Source organism: Somniosus microcephalus, chromosome 4 (assembly GCF_052327205.1).
Source record: "Somniosus microcephalus isolate GS21.2 chromosome 4, FLI_Smic_1.0, whole genome shotgun sequence".
In the NCBI taxonomy this organism is placed as follows: Eukaryota; Metazoa; Chordata; class Chondrichthyes; order Squaliformes; family Somniosidae; genus Somniosus; species Somniosus microcephalus.
This window is the reverse complement of record NC_140990.1, coordinates 141,800,899-141,826,307: the sequence shown is the minus strand read 5'-3', so window position 1 is coordinate 141,826,307 and position 25,409 is coordinate 141,800,899. Positions and strand designations below refer to the sequence as shown.

Sequence of the window (25,409 nt, the reverse complement as noted above, 5' to 3'; positions counted from 1 at the left end):
GCGGGCTGAAGAGCTATCAACACAGAAGTGAACGGCGTTCGGTGAGGTTTGACATGTTGGTATTTGCGGTCCACCTGATGCTTTTTGGAAGTAGTTTCTGGGGTTACAGAAAAGGCAGTTTTAGTGAGCGGGAGATTGTTTCATTCTCTCTGACCTCAGTTTGTTTTCCTTCTGTCTTTAGTTGGGAACCCAAAAGTTTTGGGTTGAATCTGGAGTGGTTTCTGTGCTGATGCTGTTTGAGATAGTTGCTGTAATTTTGTATTAATTATTTATAGGCCGCAGGTTAACCGGCGTTTGGTTTTCCAGGTCTTGGGGTGGACTCCTGGTCTTGGCTGCTTGTTTCTTTCTGATTTAGGCTAAGGCTTTTTTGTAAGCTGCTTGGCCGGGAATGCAGCGCCGCAATCATAAGAGCATAAATAGGACCAGAAATAGGTCACTTGGCCCCTCGAGCTTGCTCCGCCATCATTTCTGAGCTTGCTTCACTGAGCTTCCTTCACACTGTCCTCCTATTTACTGACACATTACCGTGTCCTCAAGATATGTTAATGGTCATTCCTAACTGAGCTGATTGTCTCCTTCTGACGCAGATTAAATCTGTCATTCGGTGTAAAACTAGCAGATATGGAGTGGTGCCAAAATCAATTTACCTTGTAAACGTTGGCGATGTGGAGTTCCAAAGGCTGTGGTGAGCCCTATGATTGAACGGGAAGAACTCTGCGATTCCGGTAAGTTGCTTTTTCTTTCTACTCACTCGGTCTCTGAAATCCAGATGTTTGGGAGATCAGTGATTTAGCGGCTGAGTCTGGAGAAGGTTCACTCGGTGACCTGGATGTTTAATGTCTCCTGACTATTAGAACGATCTCTTTTCTAATGGTGTTAAGAATCTTGAGAAACTTTCATGTAGCGCCTTTCATGACCTCGGGACGTCCCAAAGCGCCTTGCACCCAATGAAGACATTAAGAAATTGCTTAAGTTCTGATGTGAGCATGGAGATTAATCTCAGTCCAGATCTAATGGATTGCCCCACATCTTTCCACTGTATGTAATCTTAATCTGGGTTTCTAGAGATGAGCTAGATGTAAGTAGAATTTTTACCATGCCAGTTAGGTGTTGGAGGGGCCCTTGCTCTCGGGAGCTGTGTTAGTGACACTGGGCTGCAGGCCTGGGTTAGTTTCAGGCTCCAGTTCACTTGCTGGACCTTAACGGTTTTTTAAATTTGGAAAATACTTTACAAACTACTGTTTGCGGATATCTTAAGGTATTGTAGTACTTAATTTTTAATCAAACTGGTTCAAAGACGAATTAAAACAAATTAAACCTGGTCAATCCACAACACTTGGTCATGAAATGGGCAGAGTTTAAGGCCCACTTTACTGATCAACTTGTGTCGAGCTGTGGTTCAACTGGTTGCACCCACACCTGAAGGTTATAGGTTAATTCCCACGACAGACACTTGAGCAGAGAAAACTCTCTCGGCTGACACTCCAGTGCAGGACTGAGGGAGTGCTGCATTGGCTGGAGGGTCAGATGTTCAACCAAGCCCTGTCTGCTCTCGGAGATGTAAAAGATTCTGACACTAATTCAAAGAGCAGGAGTTCTCCCTGGTGTCTTGGGCAATATTTACCCCTCAATCAGCATCACTAAAGCAGATTATTTGGACGCTACCTCATTGTGGGAGCTTGCTGTGCACAAATTAGCTGCTGTTTCTAACAGTACAACAAGACTGGAGCTAATACTAAATGTAGCAAGGGGAATTTAACATCAGCTGTGGCTCAGTTGATAGCACACGCCTGAGTCAGTTTGTGGGTTCAAGTCCTGCTCCAAATTGCTGTTTGTGGGAGTTTGCCGTGTGCAAATTGGCTGCTGTTTCCCACACTACAACAGTGACTCCTTCAGAAGTACTACTTTGGCTGTAAAGTGTTCATTGAGATCGTGGCTGATCTGTGACCTAACTCATGCCTGCCTTTGCCCCTTATCCCCTAATACATTTGGTTAACAAATCTTAGACTGAGTTTAAATTTAACATTTGAGCTAGTATCAATTGTTACTTGTGGACGAGAGTTCCCAACTTCTACCGCACTCTACTGTCATCTGAGTAATGTTTCACTTTTTACACCGAACCTGGTACTGCTGGGTTAGACACTTTTTTTTTTTTTTCGGATCCAGTTCCTGCGGGACCTGGACCGTGGCTCCCCCTTCTACTCGCTGGAAGAAAGACGGGGTCTGTAAGCAGCTCTTGGGGCTGCTGGCCGATGACCGATCTCTGGTATCGGATGTGGAGGGAATCAGCGTGGAGGCCCTTGCCTATTGTGTTACGGTCACAGATCCCGCTGACTTGCGGAGGATGCGGGAATGCCAGCAGATTTACGAGGACGTGTCCTCCACCAAGATCAACTGGGAGAAATGTTCTGGACTCCTGGTGGGTCAGTGGCAGGTGGACTCCCTGCCAGAAGAGTGCAGGTCCTTCGCCTGGAGCTCAACGCACCTCCTCTCTTTGGGAGTCTACCTTAGCCCTGTCGAGGACGCCTGGCCAGTGAACTGGCAAGAGCTGGAGGCCAAAGTCACTGCTCGCCTAGGATGCTGGACAGGACTGCTCGGAGTGTTGTCCTACAGGGGTTGAGTGCTGGTCATAAACCAGCTGGTGGCCGCCATGTTGTGGTGCGGGTTGGTCACTTTGATCCCTCCCCCTTCGTTTGTCGCCAAGATGCTGAAGAAGCTCCTCGACGTCTTCTGGGACAAAGGAAGCACTGGGACTCTGCTGCAGACCTGAGTCTTCCGCTTAGGGAGGGCGGCCAGGTGCTAGTGCTCGCACCCAGGCTGCTGCTTTCCGTCTTCAGATGCTGCAGAGATACCTATATGTCGAGAATCCTCCAGCTGCACGGCCTCAATTACAACATGCAGCTTGTTTGTGAAAGTGGGCGGTACACGTGCATGCCTTCGGGAGCTGCCTGTTTTCTACCAGGAACTGCTATGGGTTTGGAACTACATCGGTTCAAGGCGGAGCACCGCCCCCCCCCTCAAAATCAGGAATGGCGACTGCCCTTTGGGAGCCGCTGCTCAGGAATCTGCACCTCCACGACCGCAGGTTTGGTGGCTAGCGGAGCACAGGGCTGTGCCTGGCAAGGTGAGTAGAGTCGGGGGCCTGCTCGATGGCGGAGGAGCGGGCTGGATGGCGCCGGCTGAATGGCGCTGGAGGAGCTGGTGTGGAGCCCGTCTTTGGGTAATGTCCGGCTTGCGGTCAAAGCCATCGAGTCGGTGAAAGTGGCACTGGGCCCTTACTCCACTAGGTGTATCGTGGTGGCTCAAGCACATGGGGCGATCCCGTCCGAGCTTTCCCCCGTTTGGACGGACTTCCTCATCGGCGCCCGGCACCACACAACTTGAGCCGTCTCCAGGAAAGACCCTCCGTGTCTTTTCATTCAGCGTGGAGTTGTTCCCTGTATGGGCTGCTCCTGCACACTCCTCTTTGCCTGCCGTCCGGACACGCCTTGGCGTGCCGTCTTGCCATCCGCCGGAGGTCCCCAATGGAGGGCTCTCTATGCGGGAGTCCTCCCTTGTTCTATTGGGGACTTGGCCTGGAGCGTGTTGCACGGAGGAGTCCCGTGCAATATGGTTTTAAATAGGTTCACGGACTCCCAGGCCGCCTGCATTTTCTGTGGCCTGGAGGATTCAATATTTCACATCTACACTGAGTGAGGTTCCAGCCCCTCTTTCACTATTTGAAGGGGCTGCTCCTCGATTTTTGGGCTGCACTTCAGTCCCACGCTCTTGATCTAGGGTCACCCAGTGTGGAGGGGAGCGGGCAGGTTGGAGGACCTCCTTTTTGTAGGACTGCTCCTGGGCCTGTCCGAGAGCCATTAATTGGTCCAGGCAGCGGGCGGTCAAGGGGGTCGTTCAGCCCAATTGCCTGCCTCTTCTGTGGCCATGTTTGTGCCCGGGTGGCTGAGATGGAGCACGAGGTGTCACCAGCAAGCTTGAGTACTTCTGCGACCCGGGGGGCTGGAGTGCATTATCAACCTGTACAACCAAATTCTAATTTAATTTGTAAAGTTTTATTAATTTTACAGACAATTTGTTTGAGCACGCAATCAAGAGTAGACACACTTTCGATGTGAAGTATGCTTTTCAAACTTTGCCCCGCCTCTGTCGGTGACTTGCCCATTGGCCATCCACGTGGGCCACTCGAGTGATCTTTCCAAACCAGGAGCTCGGGGGTCTGGGCTCACTAGCCCAGACCAGACTGAGTTCAACGTACTGCTGTGAACAGACCGAGTCCCGGAGTGTGGTCAACTTGTCACGGGGACCGAACCCAGTGCCCGCCGCACAGTCTAGGCTAGAAGTTCCCGGAGGATTATAACCGGCTGGGTTAGAATGAAATGTCACCCTTTGCTCGAGGGGCTTGGGAGGGGATGAAGAACTATTCTGACTCGGGTTATTGTCTCTAACGCTGGGCTGGGATCCCTTTAAAACATATGATGCAAGATGTGTCTCTCCTAGAATCCTGTTAAAGCGCAGCTTCTGCTTTCGTGACCGACAACCTGCGATGCCCCGGGAGCACCCGCCGTTTAAATCTAATATCGAGTTAGGAATGGGTCTGTTTGGTGCTTGTATACCGGCTCCTAAAATCAAGCGAACCCGAGCGACTGATTTCCAAGGTTTGGGGGCTGAGGATTTACCCAGTTCCTAGATTAACCGCTCGCCCTCTGTACAGGGAAGGGGTGTGGATTCCTCCTCCGGGGAGTGTTTCTTGTGGGGTCGGGGGCTAAATACGGACTCTGAACAGGCCCTGGACTCGGATCCTGGAGTTTGTGTAAATGTGGCTCTAGACTGCCTCAGTATCCCGGTTCGGCCTCATTTTGGGAGCACTGACCGCCCCCACCACCTAAACTCCTGCCTTTCCTCCTGTCTCTGCAGAGGGCGGAGCGTCGAGCGCTGGAAACCCCACCACTCCCCCGAACACGGTAAATTCGCTGGCGGCCAGGAGACGGTCCACCGATGGCCAACTGTCCGCTGCTGACGGTCCGGCCCAGCCTCGGGGGTAAGTAACGCCGAGTCTCCCTCAACCTCCAGTGGCGGAGTCCTGTAGATTTGCCGTGTCACCATTCAGCCTCGCCGTTGGCCGCAAAGACCAGGCTGAACGTGAGGAATGAGTTTGGGTTTCCAGGATTTCTAGACCCTGCCTGATACTATCCGGCTTGTCTGTGCTCCCTCTCCGCCGACCGGTGACTACCGAAGGATTGGTGATTAGCTTCGTTGAGTTGGTGTTCGAACTGGTTTCAACGTAGATTTTAGGGGGGATTGTTGCCACCAGGAATGTAACCTAACAGCAATTTTAAAAAGCAGACTGTCCAGGGTAGTAATATCTGGATTATCCCCAGTGCCACGCGCTATTGAGCAGAAATGGGAGGTGAATGAATGGCTAGAGACATGGTGCAGGAGGGAGGTCTACCGATCCCTGGAACATTGGGACCAGTTCTGCGGCGGAAGGGACCTGTTCAAGAAGGCCGGTTGGCACCAGAACAAAGCTGGGACCAATACTTGTGGACAGGTTAGTCAATGTTGGGAGGGTTTAAACTAATTCGGCAGTATGGTTGGGCACCAATATTGTATTTATAATGAAGAAATGTACACAACTGAGTTCTAGTTAGAAATACAGAATTGGGTGGGACCATGAAGTCCAAGCTAGGTTTGGAGTGCCCATGTGAATGCACGGTTTGCTTAAGGTTGGCGAGCTGCAGGCGCAAAAAAACAGGAATATGTGGCGTTAACGGAAACTGGCTCAAATGTGAAGATTGGATGCTTCATATCCTGGTTCCAAAGTCTTCAGGCGAGATGGGGAGGGGAACAAACACGAGTGGTAGAAGTTTTGATTGAGGAAAATATTCTAAATGTCCTTGAGGGATCAACGGCAGAGACTTGGTTTCTCAACTACAATCAACGTGGAGATATTGGGCTACTTGGTGTATTTTATAGGCCATTAATTGGTGAGATACATGGGCAGAGTTTTCAAAAACTAGAGATGCATGAACGATAGTAGTGATAATGGGAGACTTTAACTCCCTCTATGGAATGGGGCAGTGATTTTTCAAGGAGGTAATTCGGGTGTGTTCAGGAGAAGTTTATTAGCCAAAGAGGAAAGGAGGCATTGCTGGATCTAGTCCTGGGGAACGAACTTGATCACTTGGTGAATGTAACATTTGGAGAGCATCTCGAAGATTTATCATCGTATGGTAAGATTTAGCCTAGTTATGGAGGGCTATTTTCAATGAATTTAGCAGGATCTGGACAAGGTAAATTGGAGTTGCAAGACTTGAAGTCAGACATGGCAAACGGTGAAGGTAAAACCAGTCGACTGCAACAGGACATAGCAAGGCTAGCAGACAAGTGGCAGATGGAATTTAATAGTGAAGTGTAAGGTGATGCATTTTGGCAGAAGGAACGCAGATGCAATATACACTTGATGACACAGTGCGGAGGGACAGAGTTAGTGTGCTTAGGCCCCTGAAAGTGGCAGGACATTGAGTGGTTAGCAAAGCATATGGGATCTTGGGCTTCATAGAGGTATTGAGTATAAAAGTAAAGAAGTTATGCTGAACTTTTATAAAGCGCTGGTTAAGCCACAATGGAACTATTGCGTCCAGTTCTGGTCACCACACTTTAGGAAGGATGTGAAAGTCCTTAAGGGTACAGACGAGATTTAACATTGGTTCCAGGGAGGAGTAATTGCAGTTAACTGGATAGTGAAGCTGAGGTGGTTCTTCTTGGAGCAGAGGAGGCTAATAGGCTGTTTGATAGTGTTTAACAATAAAGGGCTTAGAAAAATAATCCTCTTCCAATGGCTGAAGGGTAGCTCACGAGGGCACAGATTTAAGGTGATTGGCAAAAGAACCAGAGGCGACATGAGAAACTCTTACGAGGGGTTAGTATTTGGAATGCACTGCCTGCTAGGATGGTGGATGCCGATTGAACAGTAGCCTTAAATAGAATTGGATAAATACTTGTAGGGATAATATTGCATGGATATGGAGGAGTGGGACTAACTGGACTGCACGACGAAAGAACAGGCGCAGACTCTCTAACTCTTTGGATATCGTGACTCGGCCTTGCTCTGGCGGCTCCTCACTTTACAGTTCACTGGCTGCAAGTGGAACGGTCAGCTCGATGCTGTTTGAAGATTCGCCTTGTTAATTCAGCCTGGTTACATCCTGGGGGCTGCGGTTCATTGAGCCGCTTTAAAAAATGACCAGAAATCGGCTGGCTTCCCGCACCTGCCCAATTTGGTCTCCTTTGAGAACTGGCTGGTCTTGGTCGTAATTTCTCCCACCGCCAGTTGCTCATATCTAGACTTCACCAGTAATTTGTTCGGTAAATAAAGCTAGAGTTCCTTTCCAGAATAGTGGCCGATTCACCAGGTAGTTAACGCCCACAGTCAGGACTAACTGAATATGGTATTCATAACCAACAGGTTTCACTTGGTTCCATATAATGCTTCCTTATTGCAGCTGGTCTCCCTCTGATAGATGATTGGATGTTAAATGAATCGCTCTCTTCCGGCAGGATTGCTGCAGTCCAACAATCGGGAGGTGATCGCGGTCCCCTGGCGCCCCAAGCTGACTCAGCCTCTACCTCCCACAGTTCTCAAGTAAGTTGCAAACACGTCGGTCCGAACTGGGCTTGTTCCTTCAGTGTCCAGCTTCCCCATGACTTAGGGCGGCGCATTTTAACCAAGAGAATCAGTGGGATAAATGCGTGGCTCCTGTTGCAACTGTTCTTTCTCACGGTCGCGGTTCTGATAATAATAATTCAACTTTATTGTCATTGTACAATGCACAAGTACATGAACAACGAAATGTGATCTTGCAAGCTCCCATGAGTCCAGTACAAATAACATTAACATTAAACGTAAATAGCACCGTCCTGGGAGAAGCAAAGCCGCTGCGTCTGTGCGCGCCACAATTCCATTTCCACCATTCCTCCTGTCCGACAATCTTCAGCCCAACGCCCGGGCCTGCTCACCAGCCGCCCCTCCCGGTGCTCCTTCCGTGACCTTCTCTCCAACCGCCCCTCGGGGCTCCTTCCGTGACCTTCTGCACCTGGTCTTCCCTGATGGTCACTCCTCCAGGTACTAACCAGGCCTGGCTTTGCTTAGTTTCCAAGCCTTGACTAGTGACCCTGTCCCTAGTCCCAGGAACAGGGCTTGTCTTGTTTCCCTTGCCAATAGTTGGGCTACAGCTAGATCACGGTATAGTTTTGGGGTCACCGTTAAAGGAAATGTGATTGCGCTAGAGACGGTCCAAGGGAGATTTACGAGGATGTTGACGGGGCTGGAGCACTTTAGCAATGAGGAATAATTGGATGGGCTGGGGTTGTTTTCTCTGGAAAAGATTTAATTGTGGTGTATAAACTGAGGGGTCTAGATAATGGATAGGACGGACCTATTTCAGTTGGAGGTCAATAACCAGTGGGAACAGATTGAAAGTCTTTACAGAAGGATTAGAGTTTAGAAATTTTCACCGAGGGTGGTGGGGCCAGAGACCCTCATTTCATAGGTACTTGGATATGCAGTGTAGTAACCTGTAAGGATAGGGATCGAAAGATGGAAAGTGGGATCAGACTAGCTGTCTATTTCGACCGGCACATTACATGATGGGACGAATGGCATCCTTCTGTACGTAAACTTCCAATTGTGATTTCCACCAATCCCGATTCACCGCATTGAGCCTCTATCTGCTGTTGTCACCCGTGCTAACTGCTCCCCTGTCAAATCAAACTTCGATTTTCGGATTTGCCTCGGCTACATCCGGACTAGTTAGTTAAATTCATGCCGCCCAAAAGTCGGTGTCCGGATATTGCATTTTGAGACCTGTGTAAATTCTAAATTCACGCCGCTTCTTGCAGTGATTCCCTGGGTTAAACGCACCACTTGATGATTAAAACCGATCGCAGCTTAATGCCTTAGTCTGGACCTGATTTCTACCGTTTCAGCGGAGTGTTGGACCATCCGGTGTCCCCGCTATCCATTTACAGTAAGAGGTGGGGATGGGGAATGGCTCTAGTGTAGTGTCACCTCTGAATGGTCTTGTAAATCGGATTCTGAGGCGTTGGCTCCGTGTCTGTTGTCCGTGCGTGAGGCTCAAACGCCTGCAGTTCAATTATCTAACCAGGAACTCGCGACCCTCCAGTGAATCTGGGGCCGAGGGGAAGTAGGACTAGAAGTGACCATTGCAGACCTGGTGATTTTTGAAATTCGGATCCAGATTAACTATCGCAGCCCCGCTAATGCGTGACCTCTGCTAAGGAAGTCTACAAGACTCCGAGCTGGTCTCGCTCACCCCGAATGTTTGAGCCTTCACTCGTTCCTGGAGGATATTTTCCCTCCGAATAACCTGAACGTAAACAGCCCGAGACCCAGCTAGAGGATGATCACCAGCTGACTCATGACGAAGTGAAGCCCTCTCGTTCAGGTCCTGGCACCTGTCCCAATTCATAGAAATATAGAAGATAGGAGTAGGCCATTCGGCCCTTCGAGACTGTTCCGCCATTCAACGAGATCATGGCTGATCATCCAAACCCTAGCACCCGGTCCCTACACGACAGCCATCCCACACAAGCCCGATTCCCCGTAACCCCACGTATTTAATACCCCCTAACACTAAGGGCCAATTTTTTTTTTTATCATGGCCAATCAACTTAACCTGCACATCTTTGGACTGTGGGAGGAAACCAGAGCACCCGGAGGAAACCTATGCAAACAGAGAATGTGCAAACTCCACACAGACAGTCACCCGAGGCCGGATTCAAACCCAGGTCTCTGGCACTGAGGCAACGGTGCTAACCACTATGCCACCGTGCTGCCTCCTTGTAAATTTACTGGGGTTGGGGTGCAAATTGAACCTGGCTTTTCTTAGGAATTCGCCAATTTTGTGGGGGGAGGCAGGGAGGAGTCGGCTGCAGCTCAGTTGGGAGCACCCTCGCCTGAGTCAGCAGGTTGTGGTTTCAAGTCTGACTACAGAAACCAGAACAATCATTTCGGCTGACACACCAGTGCAGTACTGAGTGCTGCACTGTTGGTGGTGCTCGCCTTTCGGATGAGCCATTAAACCGAGGCCACGTCTGTTCTCGGGTGAACGTAAAATCCCCCATGGCACTAATTCGAGAAGCCGCAGCAAGTTATCCGCGGTGTGCTGGCCAATATTCAATCAACGTCAGTAAAACAGAATATCTGGTCTGTTTTTGGGAGCTTCCTGTGTGCAAATTGGCTGGCACCTTTCCTACATTACAACAGTGGCTACACTTCAAATTTCTAAAGCGTTTTTGGAATTGTGGTCGTGATGAGATATATAAAAGCAAATCTTAAAAGATGCTTTATGCTTGCTTTCTCTTTGGGAGCGCTTGAATTGTGTTGGTGTGAATCAGGTTCATGGAATACTGTCCAGTTCGTAGTGTTGGCCAGACTGAACTAACTGCCAACTCCGCTTTTCTGGGTGAACTAACTGCATCTGTGCTTCCCTTTACCCACTAGGCGGTCCAGGAGCCATGTATACTGGAGGCCAATGAGCTCGGAGGAGCGGGAAATGTCGACAATCGCTCGATTACAAAAGGAGACGGCAGAGCACAGGCTGCTCAACGAAGCAATGATGCCTCTCGCGATTGCTGGCACAGGTAAACTGGCTGACTACACGTGGCTGATCTGGAAGAGATTCCACGTACCTTTTTGTAGGGAGGTGTCTATATCCAATGTTGGAGCGATGGACATCAAGATTCATTAATGCTATTTCGTGAGAATGGCTTTAGCTAGTCCACAGGCTCTTTGTAATCACGTGAACTATGGGGAGAAGGTTAGTTTGTATTGGGTGCGTAGGTTGTACTGCCTTCTAAAGTAATTCAGATTCTGTTTCTCTCGAGTCGATTTCAATTTGATTCCCAACATTGTCCATTTCTAAAACTCATCTTTCATGATTGCCCCTGTCGGCAGTTTCAACTGAGAGGCTGTTCTACAAGGGAAAGACCAATTCCATCAGTTAGTTGATCCGAGGCTGACGATCAATATTTAACACAGCGGCTGAGGCTAATAATTGGGTCCGTTTGAAGGTGGCCTTCTTTGATCTGCTGATATTGGAGCCACCAGTAATCTGCATCTGTATTGTCTCTTCCACTTGAGGGAAGACTTTCCAGCAGGATGGTCTGGCACCACATCCCTACTGAGCATCCCAGGGATGGATAGCGCTGAATGTGTCAGAGTGGCATTTATTCCTTCTCAGGTCCCGGATCATTCTTCCTGTGCCGATACATAAGGCAGTAGCCAAACGACACAGCTCCATTCTGCCTTGGACTTTTAACTCCAGTTCACTTCAGCTGCATCCGTGTTGGGTTGTGTCCAGCTCCACATTTGCTTAGGGATCCTGGTGAGGACTTCAGAATATGACCAATCCAGGTCCATCTTTTCTGGCTAGTGGCATGCAGTAAATTGGGGCCATTGGATCATGATCAACCCAATTTCTATTTGGAGAAATGATCTTCCACGAGAAAACATGGGGTGGGAGCTCCCACTGCATCAATGGCCTCCAGGATCTTGCCCAAGTGGTTGTTTGTGAGACGGCTCTATGCAGGAGCGGGCCCATCACGGAGTCTCATCATTGCCATATTCCAGTGTGGTGCTGCTGACATTTCAAGTGGTGGTTCTCTCGATGATGGCGAGTGAATTGTTGTCGTTGATGTTCTGCCAGAGTCCAGCAACTCTGCCCCAAGGCCTGAGACTGTCCTGGGCCTTACTCAGCACCGCAATAGATGGCCCATTCACGTTCTAGGAGAACTTGAATATTGCCTTGTGCCCTTCTGAGCTGCGTCACTTCAAACGCCCTTTTAATTCTGAAATGGTTCCCCTTGCTCTGCTGATGTATCTAGTTTTACACAATGTTTCTTGCTGCTCGCCTCCACTTGCACTGCAGAAACCCCTTCAGCTCCTGCTGTGGACTTTCAGTTAATAGGGATTCAGTGACAATCCTGTAACTTTTAGATTTTTTTGAGGTGACTGAAGTGATAGCTCAAGTGGGCAGTAGGGAGACCTATGATGGGATGCGCCCAAATTTCCAATCTGCATGGAAGATTACACCTGACAGACTATTGGTTGACTTAAGCGATTCAGGGGTTATATTAGGTTGTGGCGCAAAGGCCATTCGGCCCAACCGAATGTATGTTCCACTCGAGCCTACTCCTGCTTTTCTCCATTAACTCTATCAGCGTAACCCTCTATTCCCTTTTCCCTCATGTTTGTCTAGCCTCCCCTGAAATGCATCCATACTGTTCGCTTCAACCACTCCATGGTAGCGAGTTCCACATTCTCACCACTCTCTGGGTAAAGACGTTTCTCCTTAATTCCCCCATTTGATGTCTTGGTGACTATCTTTCATTGATGGCCTCTTCCCCGCAAGTGGATTCATTCACTCTGTATCCACTAACCTTTCAATATTTTAAAGACTTCCTATTAGATTGCCACTCGGCCTTCTCTTCAGCCTGTTCGTCCTTTCCTGACAGGTATACCCTCGCATTTCTGGCATCATCCTTGTAAATCTTCTCTGCACCCTTTCCAGTGCCTCATATCCTTTTTATAATATGGTGACGAATTGTACGCAGTGCTCAAGTGTGGTCTAACCAAGGTTCGATACAAATTTGGCATAACATCACCAGTTTTCAATACTTTCCCTCTAGAAATAAACCCTAGTTTGCATTTTTATGGCCTCATTAGCCTGTGTCCCTACTTTTAGCAATTTGTATATTTGTACGGAGATCCCTTTGTACCTCTGCCCAGACGCTCAACCTGAAAACTAAGTGACATTTCTGTTCTTGCTACCAAAACCTAATGCCTCTATCTGTTAAATTCATTTGCCAATTATATGCCCATTCTGCAGGTTTATTCATGTCCTCTTGTAATTTGTTGCAGTCCTCAGTATTCACTATCCACCCCCTAACCACCCAATTTGGTGGTTAGCTGCAGATTTCGGAATTGTTTTTGATTCCAAAGTCTACATTGTGAACAGCAGTGGTTCAAGCACTGGTCCTTGTGGAACACCACTACCCACCTTCTGCCACTGTAAATAACTACCCTTTACCCCCCACTTTCTGTTATGAAGCCAGCTAGCTATCAACCTGCTACTTGTCCCCTGACTCTGCATTCTCTGACCTTGTTCATCAGTCTGTTATGTAGTACCTTATCGAAGGCCTTTTGCAAATCTAGATAAATTACATCGTCTACTTTCCCTGTTACTACTTCCAAAAATGCAGCTGAGGTTGATCAAGCAGACTTTCCCTTTCGAAATCGATATTGACCATTTATTTTGGCTTCTGTTCTGTTTTCTCCTTTAGTAGGGATTCCATTATTTTTCCTACCACCGATGTAAAGCTGACTAGTCTATAGTTCCCTAGACATGTTCTTCTGCCTTCTTAAATATAGATATTTTAGCTAACCGCCAGTCATCTGGCACCACCTGTAAAGTCTGTAGGTTGTGCAGTAAATAACTTCAGAGACTTTAGAAGTACAAACAAAACAGGTCTTTACTATTCAGAGGTCTGGGCGATTTCTGCCCTAGTTAACGTATCACAACCCTTATATACTGGTGTGGTCACTATCGGTATTACAGTATACATGAGCCAATAAATAGTGCCACCCTGAAGTAGTGCTCTTAAAGGCGAACGGTCACATTCTATAGTTCCCTTAAAGGTAAACGGTTACATACACAACACTCCTCCCTTCCTAGCTTATTACTTACAGAATCCCGTTAAACATACAATCTTCAATTTTATATAAACAGGTTGCAGATATACTCTCGATGGAGTCAACGTCATATAACAATTTACAGATATACTCTCGATGGAGTCAACGTCATATAACTTCATGTTTAACATAACATAATAACATATATATAACTTCATGTCAAAACAGATCACAGATTCAGTCTCTGTGGAAAACAGTTCATAGATTCAGTCTCTGTGGTGTAGTCGGTTCACATTGCTGGAGTGACTCATTCAATAGTCCTTCCATGGGTTTAACAGTTTGAACTTCCGAACTGAATTGGCTCCGTTCGGAGGGACCACGTGTGTGATCTGGTAGAGGTAATCATGGTTCAGATGGGTCATCTTATGTTTCGACTTTTCCTTTTCTGCTTCTTGGAGACTCTCTGGGCTCCACTGTCAGCTGCCAGCTGCATGCGCAGTTCCTCCTTCTCTTCCTCCTTTTTCCGTAGTAGAGCCACCTTCTCCCGATGTTCCGTAGACTTTCGGTGCTCCTCCATGATTTCTGTATGGTGGGAGTCGAAGTTACAAGTTGGGCAGGACAGGACATAGTAATATTCGGAGTCGTCCTGAGCTAGGCCAGCGAGAGGGTCTTCTATGTCCTCCCTACCCAGCTGGACGTCAGCCAGCTTTTGTTCCAAATCCAGACATCTTTCCTGAAGAGACTTCTTCATGTGTTCCGCTTCCTCTAACTTTTTCTGGGCTTTCAGCAAGTTGTTTACTAATGACCTCATTTGTGATTTTAATACTTCAACTTCCTTTGGAGATTGATTGATCGGACTATTCAATCCCTCTACCGGAGCAGTTGTTTCAGCGTTCTGTTGTTCAACCTTGACATGAGTCAGCGTACTTTTGGTATCTAAGGGTTGCTCTGCTGCCATCTTCTCAGTCTGTGTTGCAACCTCGGCTATTTCAATAACTTTTGAGAGCTCCAAACCCTTCTCCTCTGACGATTTAAGCTCATGTTCATGGCCCATTCTTACGGTCTCTGTGTTTCTTACAGTTCCCTTTTCTTCCACTGAAAAGATTTCCAGTTGCATCTGTTCTTCAAGTCGTTGGACCTCGGCCATTGCCGCTTCATATTTATTTTGTGTTTCCTTTAATAATTTAACGAGTTCTTGGACATCCTGTATTCCCTGTTCTGGTATGTCTTCCACCACTAATTTTTTTCCTATGGATTGAATCCCTAACGATGAGTCAGCCTTGGCCTGAAGCTCATCAAACATTTCCTGCAGACTTTGTAATTCTTGCTTATGGTCAACCTTAAGTCGTTCATGTTCTTTCACTAACACGAGCTTTTCAGAAGTTGCCAAGTTAACCCCTTCCAGGATTGTAGTCCGAGCCTGTTCATACTGTTCTTTCAACTCGTTACACTCTGCTTGCAACAATTCGTAGAGGTGAACTGGAATACCATCCTGACTTCCTGAAGATTCCTCTTCCTTTGGATCGTTCTGTGTATATTCTAGTTCCTGAACAGCCTCAGGGAGATGTGATTGGTACTTGGCCACGATGGCTCTATGGTCGCTCTCTGCTTGAGCGAGCTGTCTCTGTTGTCTTTCCAGGGACTCCCATTCGGTGTCCCAGAACTTTTTCACCTTTTCCATCTCTTGTAGGAGACGGGCACTCAACTGTTCTAATTGTCGTTGTACTTTGACATAACGTTGAGTTCTAGCCCGGTGTTCCTCCGTAATGCATCTGTCTGTAGCTTGAACAGACTCAGAATTCTCTGTCTTTATGCACGCCATCGATTTCCCAACCTTAGTCCGTGAGTTCATGTTAATCTTGTTTTTCATACATAAGCTGGACTTATCGTCTTCCGGCTCGGAGTCTGAGCTGCTTGTCTGCACCGAGTCCTCACTCGTCATTGCTTGTCGGTAGTGCCATTCCATGTCTATTTTCTTGATCCACTCCCGTCCCAGAAGTGGTGGTCCTCCCTCAGGTAGTACGTACAGATACATTCGTGGGTGTTCTTTACCCCTATCTCTCACCTTGACTCGTATTTTTCCCAGGGGGTATACATGATGCCCCGTGTATGTCTGTAATACGAATCTTGTATTTCTTAAGGGATTGTGAGAGAATAGCCGGTGATAGTCCTTTTGGTTGATGACGGATACAGCTGATCCCGTGTCCAGCTCCATTCGTACTTGGACTCCCGCTATTTTTAGTGTGACCCAGATCAACTGTAGATCAGTTACTTTACCCACATGGTGGATTCTCAGACTATCCAGCTCCTGGCTGTTTGGGTCTGAGTCTGAATTTTGTTCGTCTGAACTCTTTTCAGCCACCTGATGCACCTTGTTGTACTTTCCTTGTGGTGGTGGCTTCCTTTGCTTGTTGGTCTTCTTTCCGGACCTGCATACCTTCGCGATGTGACCCAGTTTGCCACATTTCCTGCACTCTTGGTTCTTAAACCAGCACTGATTCTGGTCGTGCGTTGTCTTTCCACAACGGTAGCATTTGGGAGTGCTTGTTGTAATTTGGTCCACCCCGAGTGCCGCCGCCTTTAGCTGCATTTCCGCCGTCCCTTTCGCTGCGGCTTCGTGCGATGAAGCTATGAGGACAGCCCTGTCCAGTGTTAGGTCGTTTTCTTCCAGTAGTCGCTTCTGCGTTCCTTCTTTGGCCAAGCTGCATACGAACTTGTCCCGCAGCGCCTCTGTCAAATTCCCTCCAAACTGGCAGTATTTCGCTAGCTTACGCAGTTCGACTAAGTATTCCGCATTGCTTTCATCTTGCCTCTGGGTTCTGGCGTAAAATTTAAATCGTTCAGCCAGCATCAACGGTGTGGGGTTCAAGTGATCCTTCAACACTGTTACGATCTCTTCGAAGGTCTGGTCCACTGGTTTAACTGGTGCTATTAGATGTTTCAAAAGCCCGTATGTTTTTGCTCCCATCGAATTTAACAAAGTTATTGCCTTGTTGTCATCCTCAATTTCGTTGGCTACGCAATATATTTCTATGCGTTCCACATACGTGGCCCAGTCTTCTATTTCTGCATTAAAGTCATTAATATTTCCTCGCTTAGGCATCTTCTTCTCTTTTTGAGAACAGTACAAGTATTACTTTACTTATTATTAATTTTCTTCTCTCTTCTTGAGAACACACCAGCCTTTCTGAAAAATCTTATTACTTTTCTGAAATTCTTAATAATTTCCAAGATGGCGGTTTCCCGCTTCTTCCTTCTTCTTCAGCGGTTTTCCCCGAAAAATGGCGGCTTTCCCGCGCTTCTCGCTCTCCCCGCCCACTTCAATGGCGGTTTTCCCGCGCTTGGCGGTCTTCACCCGGTCCCCCGACGCCGTCTGTCAGCCCGAGTGCGGTCCTTATCTATAATGCGATCGCTGGATCGCGAAGCGGCTGCCGGCCCTTATCTGTAGATCCGATCGCGCTCTCGGCCCTTATCTGGAGATGCGATCGCTGGCTTGCAACGCCTCCCGCTCGGCTCTGGCTCCCCCGCTCGCGCGGCTCTCGGCTCTGACACACCCGCGCCTACTCGCAGGCTCAGCGCTTCGTGGCAGCGGTTGCTGCACGGCTTCTCACATTGCCCGCGGTCCGGCTGTCACCCGACGCCGTTGGACCCGAATGCTTTGCCCTTCTCCTCCAAACACTTCTACCCCGTTTTTTTTTTTTTATTTATTTGTTTTAACTACTCAGTCTCTTCGGCCGCCTTGTTTTAGGCTGATTGGCTCGCTCAAGATGTGGTAGCAGGGTAATCTGTGCCTGTTGCTGCCGCAGCTTTGCTGTTAATCTTCCAGCTTCCAGTAAGTACTATACTTTTAGTAGACGGAGCCTCGTGTTTTCTTTTTGAAGCTCTCTGCTACTGGCTAGTCTTGCCGCAGGGTACGATCGGACTCGTCGCCACTGTAAAGTCTGTAGGTTGTGCAGTAAATAACTTCAGAGACTTTAGAAGTACAAACAAAACAGGTCTTTACTATTCAGAGGTCTGGGCGATTTCTGCCCTAGTTAACGTATCACAACCCTTATATACTGGTGTGGTCACTATCGGTATTACAGTATACATGAGCCAATAAATAGTGCCACCCTGAAGTAGTGCTCTTAAAGGCGAACGGTCACATTCTATAGTTCCCTTAAAGGTAAACGGTTACATACACAACACCACCACTTTAACAAATTACTAAATATGTAGTAATGCCTCTGCTATCGTCCCTAGGTTATCTTAAAATGTGATGTAATCCATTCGGACCAGGGTTTTGAGTTTTTAGTTTATTTAATATGTCAATGCATTTATTTCATTTCTAATCTCCTTCCAGCGTCATGTCCACTTGTTCCATCTCCCTGGTAAAGACGGAAGCAAAGTAATTATTTATTTCTGCCATCTCTATTGCTGCCTGTGGTATTATCCTGTCCATCCCTTAGTGGCCATATTACAATGCCAACCTTCCTTTTCTAACTTGTCTAAAATTTTACTATTGTTTCAGGCAGCATCTGTGGAGAGAGAAACAGTTAATGGTTTCAGGTCGATGACCCTTCGGCAGAACTGGAAAAAGCTAGAGATGGAGAGGTTTTTAAGCAAGTGGAGGGGGAGGATCGAACAAAGGGAAGGTCTGTTGGGATGGAAGGCAGGAGAGATTAAGAGATGGTGCATGGCAAAAGAAGATGGCATTCTGAAGGGACCATCCCTCCAACACCCTGGTCCACTCCTCTATCACCCCTTCCCCTTTGCCCAGCAGCTTCCCATGCAAGTGGAGCAGATGCAGTACATGCACTTATACCGCTCACTGTCCAGGGCCCCAAACTCTCCTTCCAGGTGAAAGTGAATAACTTGTAATTCAGAAAACTGAATTCGCTGCTTCTGATGCAGTCTCCTCTACATTCAGGAGACCAAATGCAGATTGGGTGAATGCTTTGCAGAACACCTCCATTCAGCACATAAGCGTGATCCCGAGCATCCGGTCGCTTGTCACTTTAATTTCTCCTCCGCTCCCACTCGGGCCTCACTGTCCTTGGCCTCTTGCACTGTTCCAATGAAGCTCAGCGTAAGCTCCTGGAACAGCACCACCTCTTTCGATTAGGCACTTTACAGCCTTCTGGACTCCACATCGAGTTCAACAATTTCAGACCATAACCTCTGCCACTATCTTTTTTCCATTTATTTTTTCCTCACATGGCAAGTGTCTTTCATTCTGCCAGTGCCATTTACACTTCATCTACAGCCATCTTTTATTTCTTGTCCCATTACCATCTCCTCCTTTTGCCTTGCACCATCTATTAATCTCTCCTGCCTTCCATCCTAACACAAGCTCTTCCTTTTGTTCTTTCCTTCCCCCCCACCCCCCTCCCTCCCTTCCTTGCCCCTACAATTGCTTAAAAACCTGTTCCATCTCTGGCTTTTTCCAGTTCTGACGATGGGTCATCGACCTGAAACGATAACTATTTCTCTCTCCACAAATGCTGCCTGGCCTGCATATTTCCACCATTTTCTGTATTTCAAATTTTCAGCACCTGCAGTATTTTGCTTTTTGTATTACTATTGTTTTAAGTTCCTTAACTTAATTTCATAGTTCCTCTTTGCATTCCTAATTGAGGCTTGACTTCTCTCCTAATCTCTTCGTATTCTCCCTTGTGCTCTCCACTTGCTGTCCATGTACTTAATGTATGCCTCTTTACACTCATTTCTCTTGTGGCGTTATTCCTCCATGGTGTCTCATTCGTATTTAGTTTGTTTTTAGCAAAATCTAGAGAATGCAAGCTTGGGTTAAGGATACAGTGGGCACTTGCTAGTCAGGGAGAGGGTCAAAGATAAGCATCGGGTCTTGTGGGCAGACTGGGGAACGCCTGATGCCTTTCCCATCTTGAGTTGATCTACAGGAAGAAATTGGATTCATCAAGTCAATGTAAAAATGATATTTATAGCTAAACCTGGGACCGAGTAAAGAGGTGCTTGTATGAAAAACCGAAGGGAGTTTGGATGGAGCGGTGTCTGTTAATTAACTATCAGTAGTGTGGAAATGGCGAATGACTATTGGGTCTTTGAGCCTACTGAGCGATCCGATGCCTTTCTCAATCTTCGTGCTCTCCTCTCAGGTCAGAACATGAGGATTTCCGTCCCGCTCACCAGGCCGATCAATGTCCAGTTCTACACAAACAGGCCAGCCGGAGGTCACCGGGAGTCCGGATCAGACCCAGAGTACAAACTGTCGCACTTCATCAAGGATCTCCGCAAGTACCCGCCCTCGGTGAGTGATGAACACCGAGAACCACGGTAACATTTAACGCTGAGAGGAATACTAAGATACCTTGAACCGTTTCTCATTAAAAGCCTTGATGGCTACATAAACAGGAGCAGGCTATTTAGCCCCTCGCACCTGATCTGCCAAGTGAGATCATGGCTGATCTGTGACCTAACTGCATATACATGCTTTTGCCCCATATCCCTTAATACCTTTGGCTAACAATCTATCAATCTTGGATTTAAAATGAACAATTGATCCCAGCATCAATTGCCGTTTACAAAAGTTCCAAACTTCTAACACTATTTTATGTCGAAGCGTTTACTAACTTCACCCCTGAAAGGTCTGGTGCAAACAGGCTATGTCCCCTAGTCCTAGACTTTCCAACCAGCGGAAATAGTTTCTCTATCTGCCCTCAGTTCAATTTAATATCTCTAACTTCGACCAAATCCTCTTCACCTAAGTTCCAGCTAATATAATATCTCCTCGTAATTTAAGTCTTGGCGATCAGGTATCGTTCTGGTAAATCTACGCTGCACTCCCTCCCAAGGCCAGGCCAATATATCCTTCCTTAAGGTGCGGTGCCCAGAACTGCGCTCAGTTCTCCAGGTGGAGACTAACCAGGGCTTTGTCTATGAGTAGCATAACTTCTACCTCTTTTCCCCCTTGTTCAATCCTCGATATAAGACCAGCATTCCCTTAGCTATTTTTTTAACGATCTATGTACATGGTGGGGGGGCGGGTGCTTTTTAGGCCTCGACTATTACTAGCTTTTCACCATTTGGCAAGTAGTCTGATCTATCCTTCTGTCCAAAAGTGGATGACATCACACTTGCTTTGAAATCCATTTGCCACAGTTTTGCCCATTCGTTTAATCTCTCTTTTGTAATTTTATGCTTCCATCTGCACTGCTCACAGTGCTACCTATCTTCATCGTCAAGCTTGGACATGCGCCTTTCTATCCCATCAGTTAGTTAACAAATACTGTGCAAGTTTGCGGACAAAATATTCATGTGGGACACCGCTAGTTACATCCTGCCAATTATCTCTACTGTCTCCTGCCGCTCAGCCAATTTCCTAACCAGGTCAATGATTTGCCTTTAATTCCATGAGCTTGAACCTTTAGCTAACAGTCTTAGGAACTTATCGCGAGCCTTATGGAATTCCATAGACCCTCCTCCGACTACACCTCCGTCAGGCATGATCTGCCTTTCACAAATCCATGTTGGCTGTATGATCGGCTGCAAGTTTTCAAATGTTTGGTCTCTATCCTTAGACTCTAGTATTTTCACAACAGGTGTTAGGCTAACTGCGCTCTCATTCCTGGTTTCACACTCCTTGAATAGCAAGTGACATGTAGTTTTCCCACGAAAGGAATGGTTGTTGAATCGAGAAAAATGTGGAACATGATAGTTGCGGCATCTGGCATGTTCTCACTCCTTTAAATCCCTGGGATGGGAGCCATATGGTCCGGGGATGTGTCACTTAGTGCCATTCATTGCTTCATTACTGTTAGTGTTTGCTTTCATTGAGTCCACATTTCCTTAATGTCTGGCATGTTGTCGTCTTCCATTATAAATAGTCATTATGAAACATGGCCACATTTCCTCTCTTACAGTATCAGTTACTGATTTTCAAGGGGGTGCACATTGCTCACGACCACCTTTTTCCTAATATAAACATAAACAATTGCAAGTTTCGTGCCATACTGAGCATCCACAGATAAAGTCCATGCTGTAATTGAGTACAAGGAAATGGCAGACATGCGAAATAATGAGTAAGAGGAAACAGTGTAGAATTAATTGAATTTTTAAATCCGTGAGAAAATGGTAACGGGCATCAAAGCTGAAGATTCACGATCTTCCACGACATATTAGTGGTAGTGACTGAGCATTAGGACAACGGAGGCAGCATGGCATTGTAAAGGGTAATTGATTTGCCTATTTTTCTTGGTCACGTGGTAAATCGCTTATTTAAATGGCAAATTAATTTAAAGGAGTTGGTGCATCTTGGTAAGGAAATGATGAGGCCACAATATTGGTAAACAAGAATTGAAATGAAGTAGAGGAGGAAATGTCTCTAGGAACAGATTCACAAATTCAAAGTAGCGACAGCAAGGCCGGGTTAAGAACCCCTACAAACCAAACCCTGGGGTTTACTAGAAGACAGTAATTGAAAAGCAGAAGTTGTAGTTAATTTGTATGGGACTTCCTGAACTGTAAACGTGATCTCTCTCTATCTATCTATTTTGAAGAGACACGGGGGAAGGACCATCCATGTAATGTTTTGCACCATCGGGAAAGGCTAACGGGCTGGGGCTCTGAGGTGACCTGATGGAAGTCTCTAGTTATGCGGGGCTTTAGGGGAAAAACTAAACCGATTGTGTCTGCTTGTGGGGAATCCAAAACTAGGTCATAAAATGGTCCAGAATTAAACCGAATAACAATTCAAGAGGAGCTACTTGGCGGATAGAAAGTGGAACTGGATACCACGGGGGTAGTTGAGGCAAATAGCATAGATGCATTTAAGGAGCAGCTACATTAACACAAAGTAAAATGAATACAAGGTTCTACCCATGGAGTTGATTAACTAGGGTGGAAGGACGCTCTTGTGTAGCTTACAGCAGTTTGACAGAGCGGCTGTTACTGTGCTGGGGATTCTATGTAATTCTACGGATGTTATTTATATGGACTTCAGAAGGCATTAGTTTACGGTTTCATGAAATAGACTATTGGCATCAATAAAAGCACATGGAAAAGGAGGCAACCATTCGACATTGGTAAGCAATTGGTTAGCAGGCAGTAGGGCTACTGGACATTTACTCCAATTGGCAGGTTGTGACTGGTGGTTCCCCTAGGGAATCCGTACTAGGGCCTCGGCTTTTCACTTTCAATGAGTTGAATGAAGGAATAGATTTCCATATATCCAAGTCTGAGAGCGAGTTGGATGGCGCAGTTAGTAGTGCAGGTGGGAGCAGCAATTTTCAAAAAGTCAGTGATCGAGCAAAACTGTGGCCAGATGGAGTTTAATGTAGGGAAGTGAGGTGACCCACTTTAGACCCTGAGGAACTTGGATCCGAGTATTTTTATAAATGGTCAGCTAGGAACTGAAGGAGTAGTGATTGAGAGGCACATGAGCAGATCATTAAACTAGTGGACAACTACAAAATAACTTTACAAGGCTAGTGAGATGTTGGGCTTATTCACGTGAAGGCCGGCAGTGGAATTACTTGGTTGTACAGAGCTCTGTTTGGACCACCTCTGGAGTACTTGGTTCAGTTCTAGGCAACGCGCCTCGGGAAGGATGCATTGGCCTTGGAGGTGCAAGACATTGTATGCACTTGTCAATCTTGGGATTGAGAATGGAGTAGGATCAAGAGATTGAGATTCTGCACTGGCGTAGGATAGATATTGAGATTCTGCACTAACGATACTGTCATTCCAGGCACTCTCACCCAGAGGATGCACGGTGTCGAGACCGTTCAACATGTCTTGCCCCAGGAAAAGGGAGTGCGACAAAGCATCAGTCGGGCAGTATATCTCGATGGCCGAGTACATTGACGCGCTTGAACATCGAACACAAGCGAGAGGCCGCAAGCGGGCCAGGCGCCAAGAGACACCAGGTACTAGAGTCGGCTCTTCTCCCGGCCATTCTCGGAGGCCCTGTATCTTCACCTTCTCCGCGCTCTCTGCCCATAATCTTCAATTCGTAAACATTGAAATGAGAACCGATTTAAACATTGATTCCCCCCCCCCCCGCCAACTCGAAACATCTTCCCCCACCCCCCACCACAAACACTGGCCTGTTCGAGCATCTCTGGACACGCCCAACTCTCAGGCCAACCAGAATAAGGCTGGTACTCTAGGACCAGGGCACACGGCGGGACTGTGCCTATTGAAAAATGGCTTGAGGCCCACATTTCTTCAGGTATTTTTGGGAGAGGCCTCGGCAACTCCGGGCTGGATTTGAATCTAACCCCAGAGGTAAACGGCCAGCGTCTGAGCTGAGACACTCTGCAAACTAATGGCTGTCGGCTCTGGACATTGAGAGCCGAGAATCTCGTTTGTTTCACAACAGGACCCTGGGGATTGGAGTCTCGTTCCCTGACGGGTTATTAAAGGGGCGTCGGGGAGATGGATGGCCCGCACTCTTCCTCATTGTCAATCTGCTCTAATTGTGCCGCACCCACCAATTAATGTACAACTTGCAGTTTGTAGCCTCATAGTGGACGGGTAAAGGGCAGCTTGTTCAAACTGGACTGAAATAACGGGAGGGCGCGAGTAACCATCAAACGCTGGATTTGTATCCCTTCTCCCAGCGGGCGTTGGGACACATGAACGGAAAGATCCCAGGTCTTGGTGACTGACTCGGTCTATCGCAAGGGGACCAGGCGAGGTGTCCGGGACACAAACTATTCAAGGGGGGCCGGGGTGAGTCCAGCTGGCCAGAAGTCACTGTCTTGAGACTGAAATCCGCGTTTCTCTCTCTCCCTCTGAACTTTACAGATGAACAAGGCGGGTTGAGGCTAAAGGGAGACTGGAAACCGGAGTCAGTGAGCAGTGGAGAGCCGGAATGTCCTGATCAGTGTGTACGTTTGTCGTTGCTCAGTCCGGTCTTATCCAAGGGCCTCTGAAACCTCTTCCATGTTTTAGTTTTACTACTGCCGCCGGTATAATCCCCAACTTGCGATCACTGAATGATTCCGGTCCGGTTTAGTGTCTCGTCAAAACCCAACCGGGCAGCGGAACTGTTTTCTAAGCTGGAATTTTGAAAAGGGGCCAGCGCCCGAGAGCTAACATTGTGCCCGATGCTTAATTCTCCGTTCCACGTGGGATCTCAGCGGATCAGTGTGAAATTTTACTCATTCTTCAGACCGATCCGCTGGCGCTCACCCGGCCGATTTGATCAGTCGCTGACTTTATTGGATAAGAAATGTCTAACTTTGTTTGATTAGTGATGCACGAGTCTCTAATCTTTATGATTTGCTCTTCCTGATCCCCAGAGGGGAAATCTTTCCCATCCCCAAATCTCCTTCTCCTTTCCCTGTATCTGGTTTCGAAGATGCTGATGACCGTTATTGCGGTCCCAGGGGAGCCGGGCAGCAAGTGGCTTAGGATTGTCAAACTTGGTAATTGTATGGATGTGATTTTAATGTTTAACTTGCTACTTGTTTGTACTTAATAAAGATCTTCGACATAAGGTTCTGGTCTGCGGTCCTTGTGTTTGGATCTTAAACAGCCGAGCTTATTCAGGGTGAAGTGGGAAATTCGCTGCCACAGGAATAGCAAATAAGACTAGGCCGGAGCCGGGTAAACTCGGTTAGATCGTGTTGTATTGCGGATATGCGGTGGTGCATCAACAGATTTCGGGAAATGTCCAGTTCTGGTATAATGTGATTGATTTTTTTTTTCTGCCTCTCTTCCTTTCCTGCTGACC

The 25,409-nt window shown here is 47.3% G+C and overlaps 1 protein-coding gene across 2 annotated transcripts; it reads left to right on the top strand.

Moving 5' to 3' along the window:
• The first annotated feature begins 344 nt into the window (after positions 1-344).
• On the top strand, positions 345-25,172 carry LOC147119861 (targeting protein for Xklp2-like). Of its 2 annotated transcripts, XR_015077839.1 has the most exons (7): positions 345-725; positions 4,915-5,038; positions 7,558-7,642; positions 10,523-10,662; positions 19,828-19,979; positions 23,418-23,595; positions 24,479-24,565. XR_015077839.1 is itself a non-coding variant. In XM_085983786.1 (6 exons), the coding sequence occupies exons 1-6, from the start codon at positions 4,996-4,998 to the stop codon at positions 24,604-24,606; spliced, it is 726 nt and encodes a 241-aa protein (XP_085839912.1). In that variant the 5' UTR covers positions 4,920-4,995; the 3' UTR covers positions 24,607-25,172. The 2 variants fall into 2 exon arrangements, 1 of the variants encoding a protein (XP_085839912.1); XM_085983786.1 differs by lacking the exon at positions 345-725 and having other exon boundaries at positions 4,920-5,038; positions 24,479-25,172.
• The last annotated feature ends 237 nt before the right edge of the window (positions 25,173-25,409 follow it).

Bases quoted from the DNA above. Each gene is read 5' to 3' on its own strand.
- LOC147119861 (XM_085983786.1), top strand. From the start codon at position 4,996: ATGGCCAACTGTCCGCTGCTGACGGTCCGGCCCAGCCTCGGGG. The intron at 10,663-19,827 runs GTAAACTGGCTG...CTCTCCTCTCAG, and splicing joins TCTCGCGATTGCTGGCACAG to GTCAGAACATGAGGATTTCC. The intron at 23,596-24,478 runs GTACTAGAGTCG...TGAACTTTACAG, and splicing joins CAGGCGCCAAGAGACACCAG to ATGAACAAGGCGGGTTGAGG.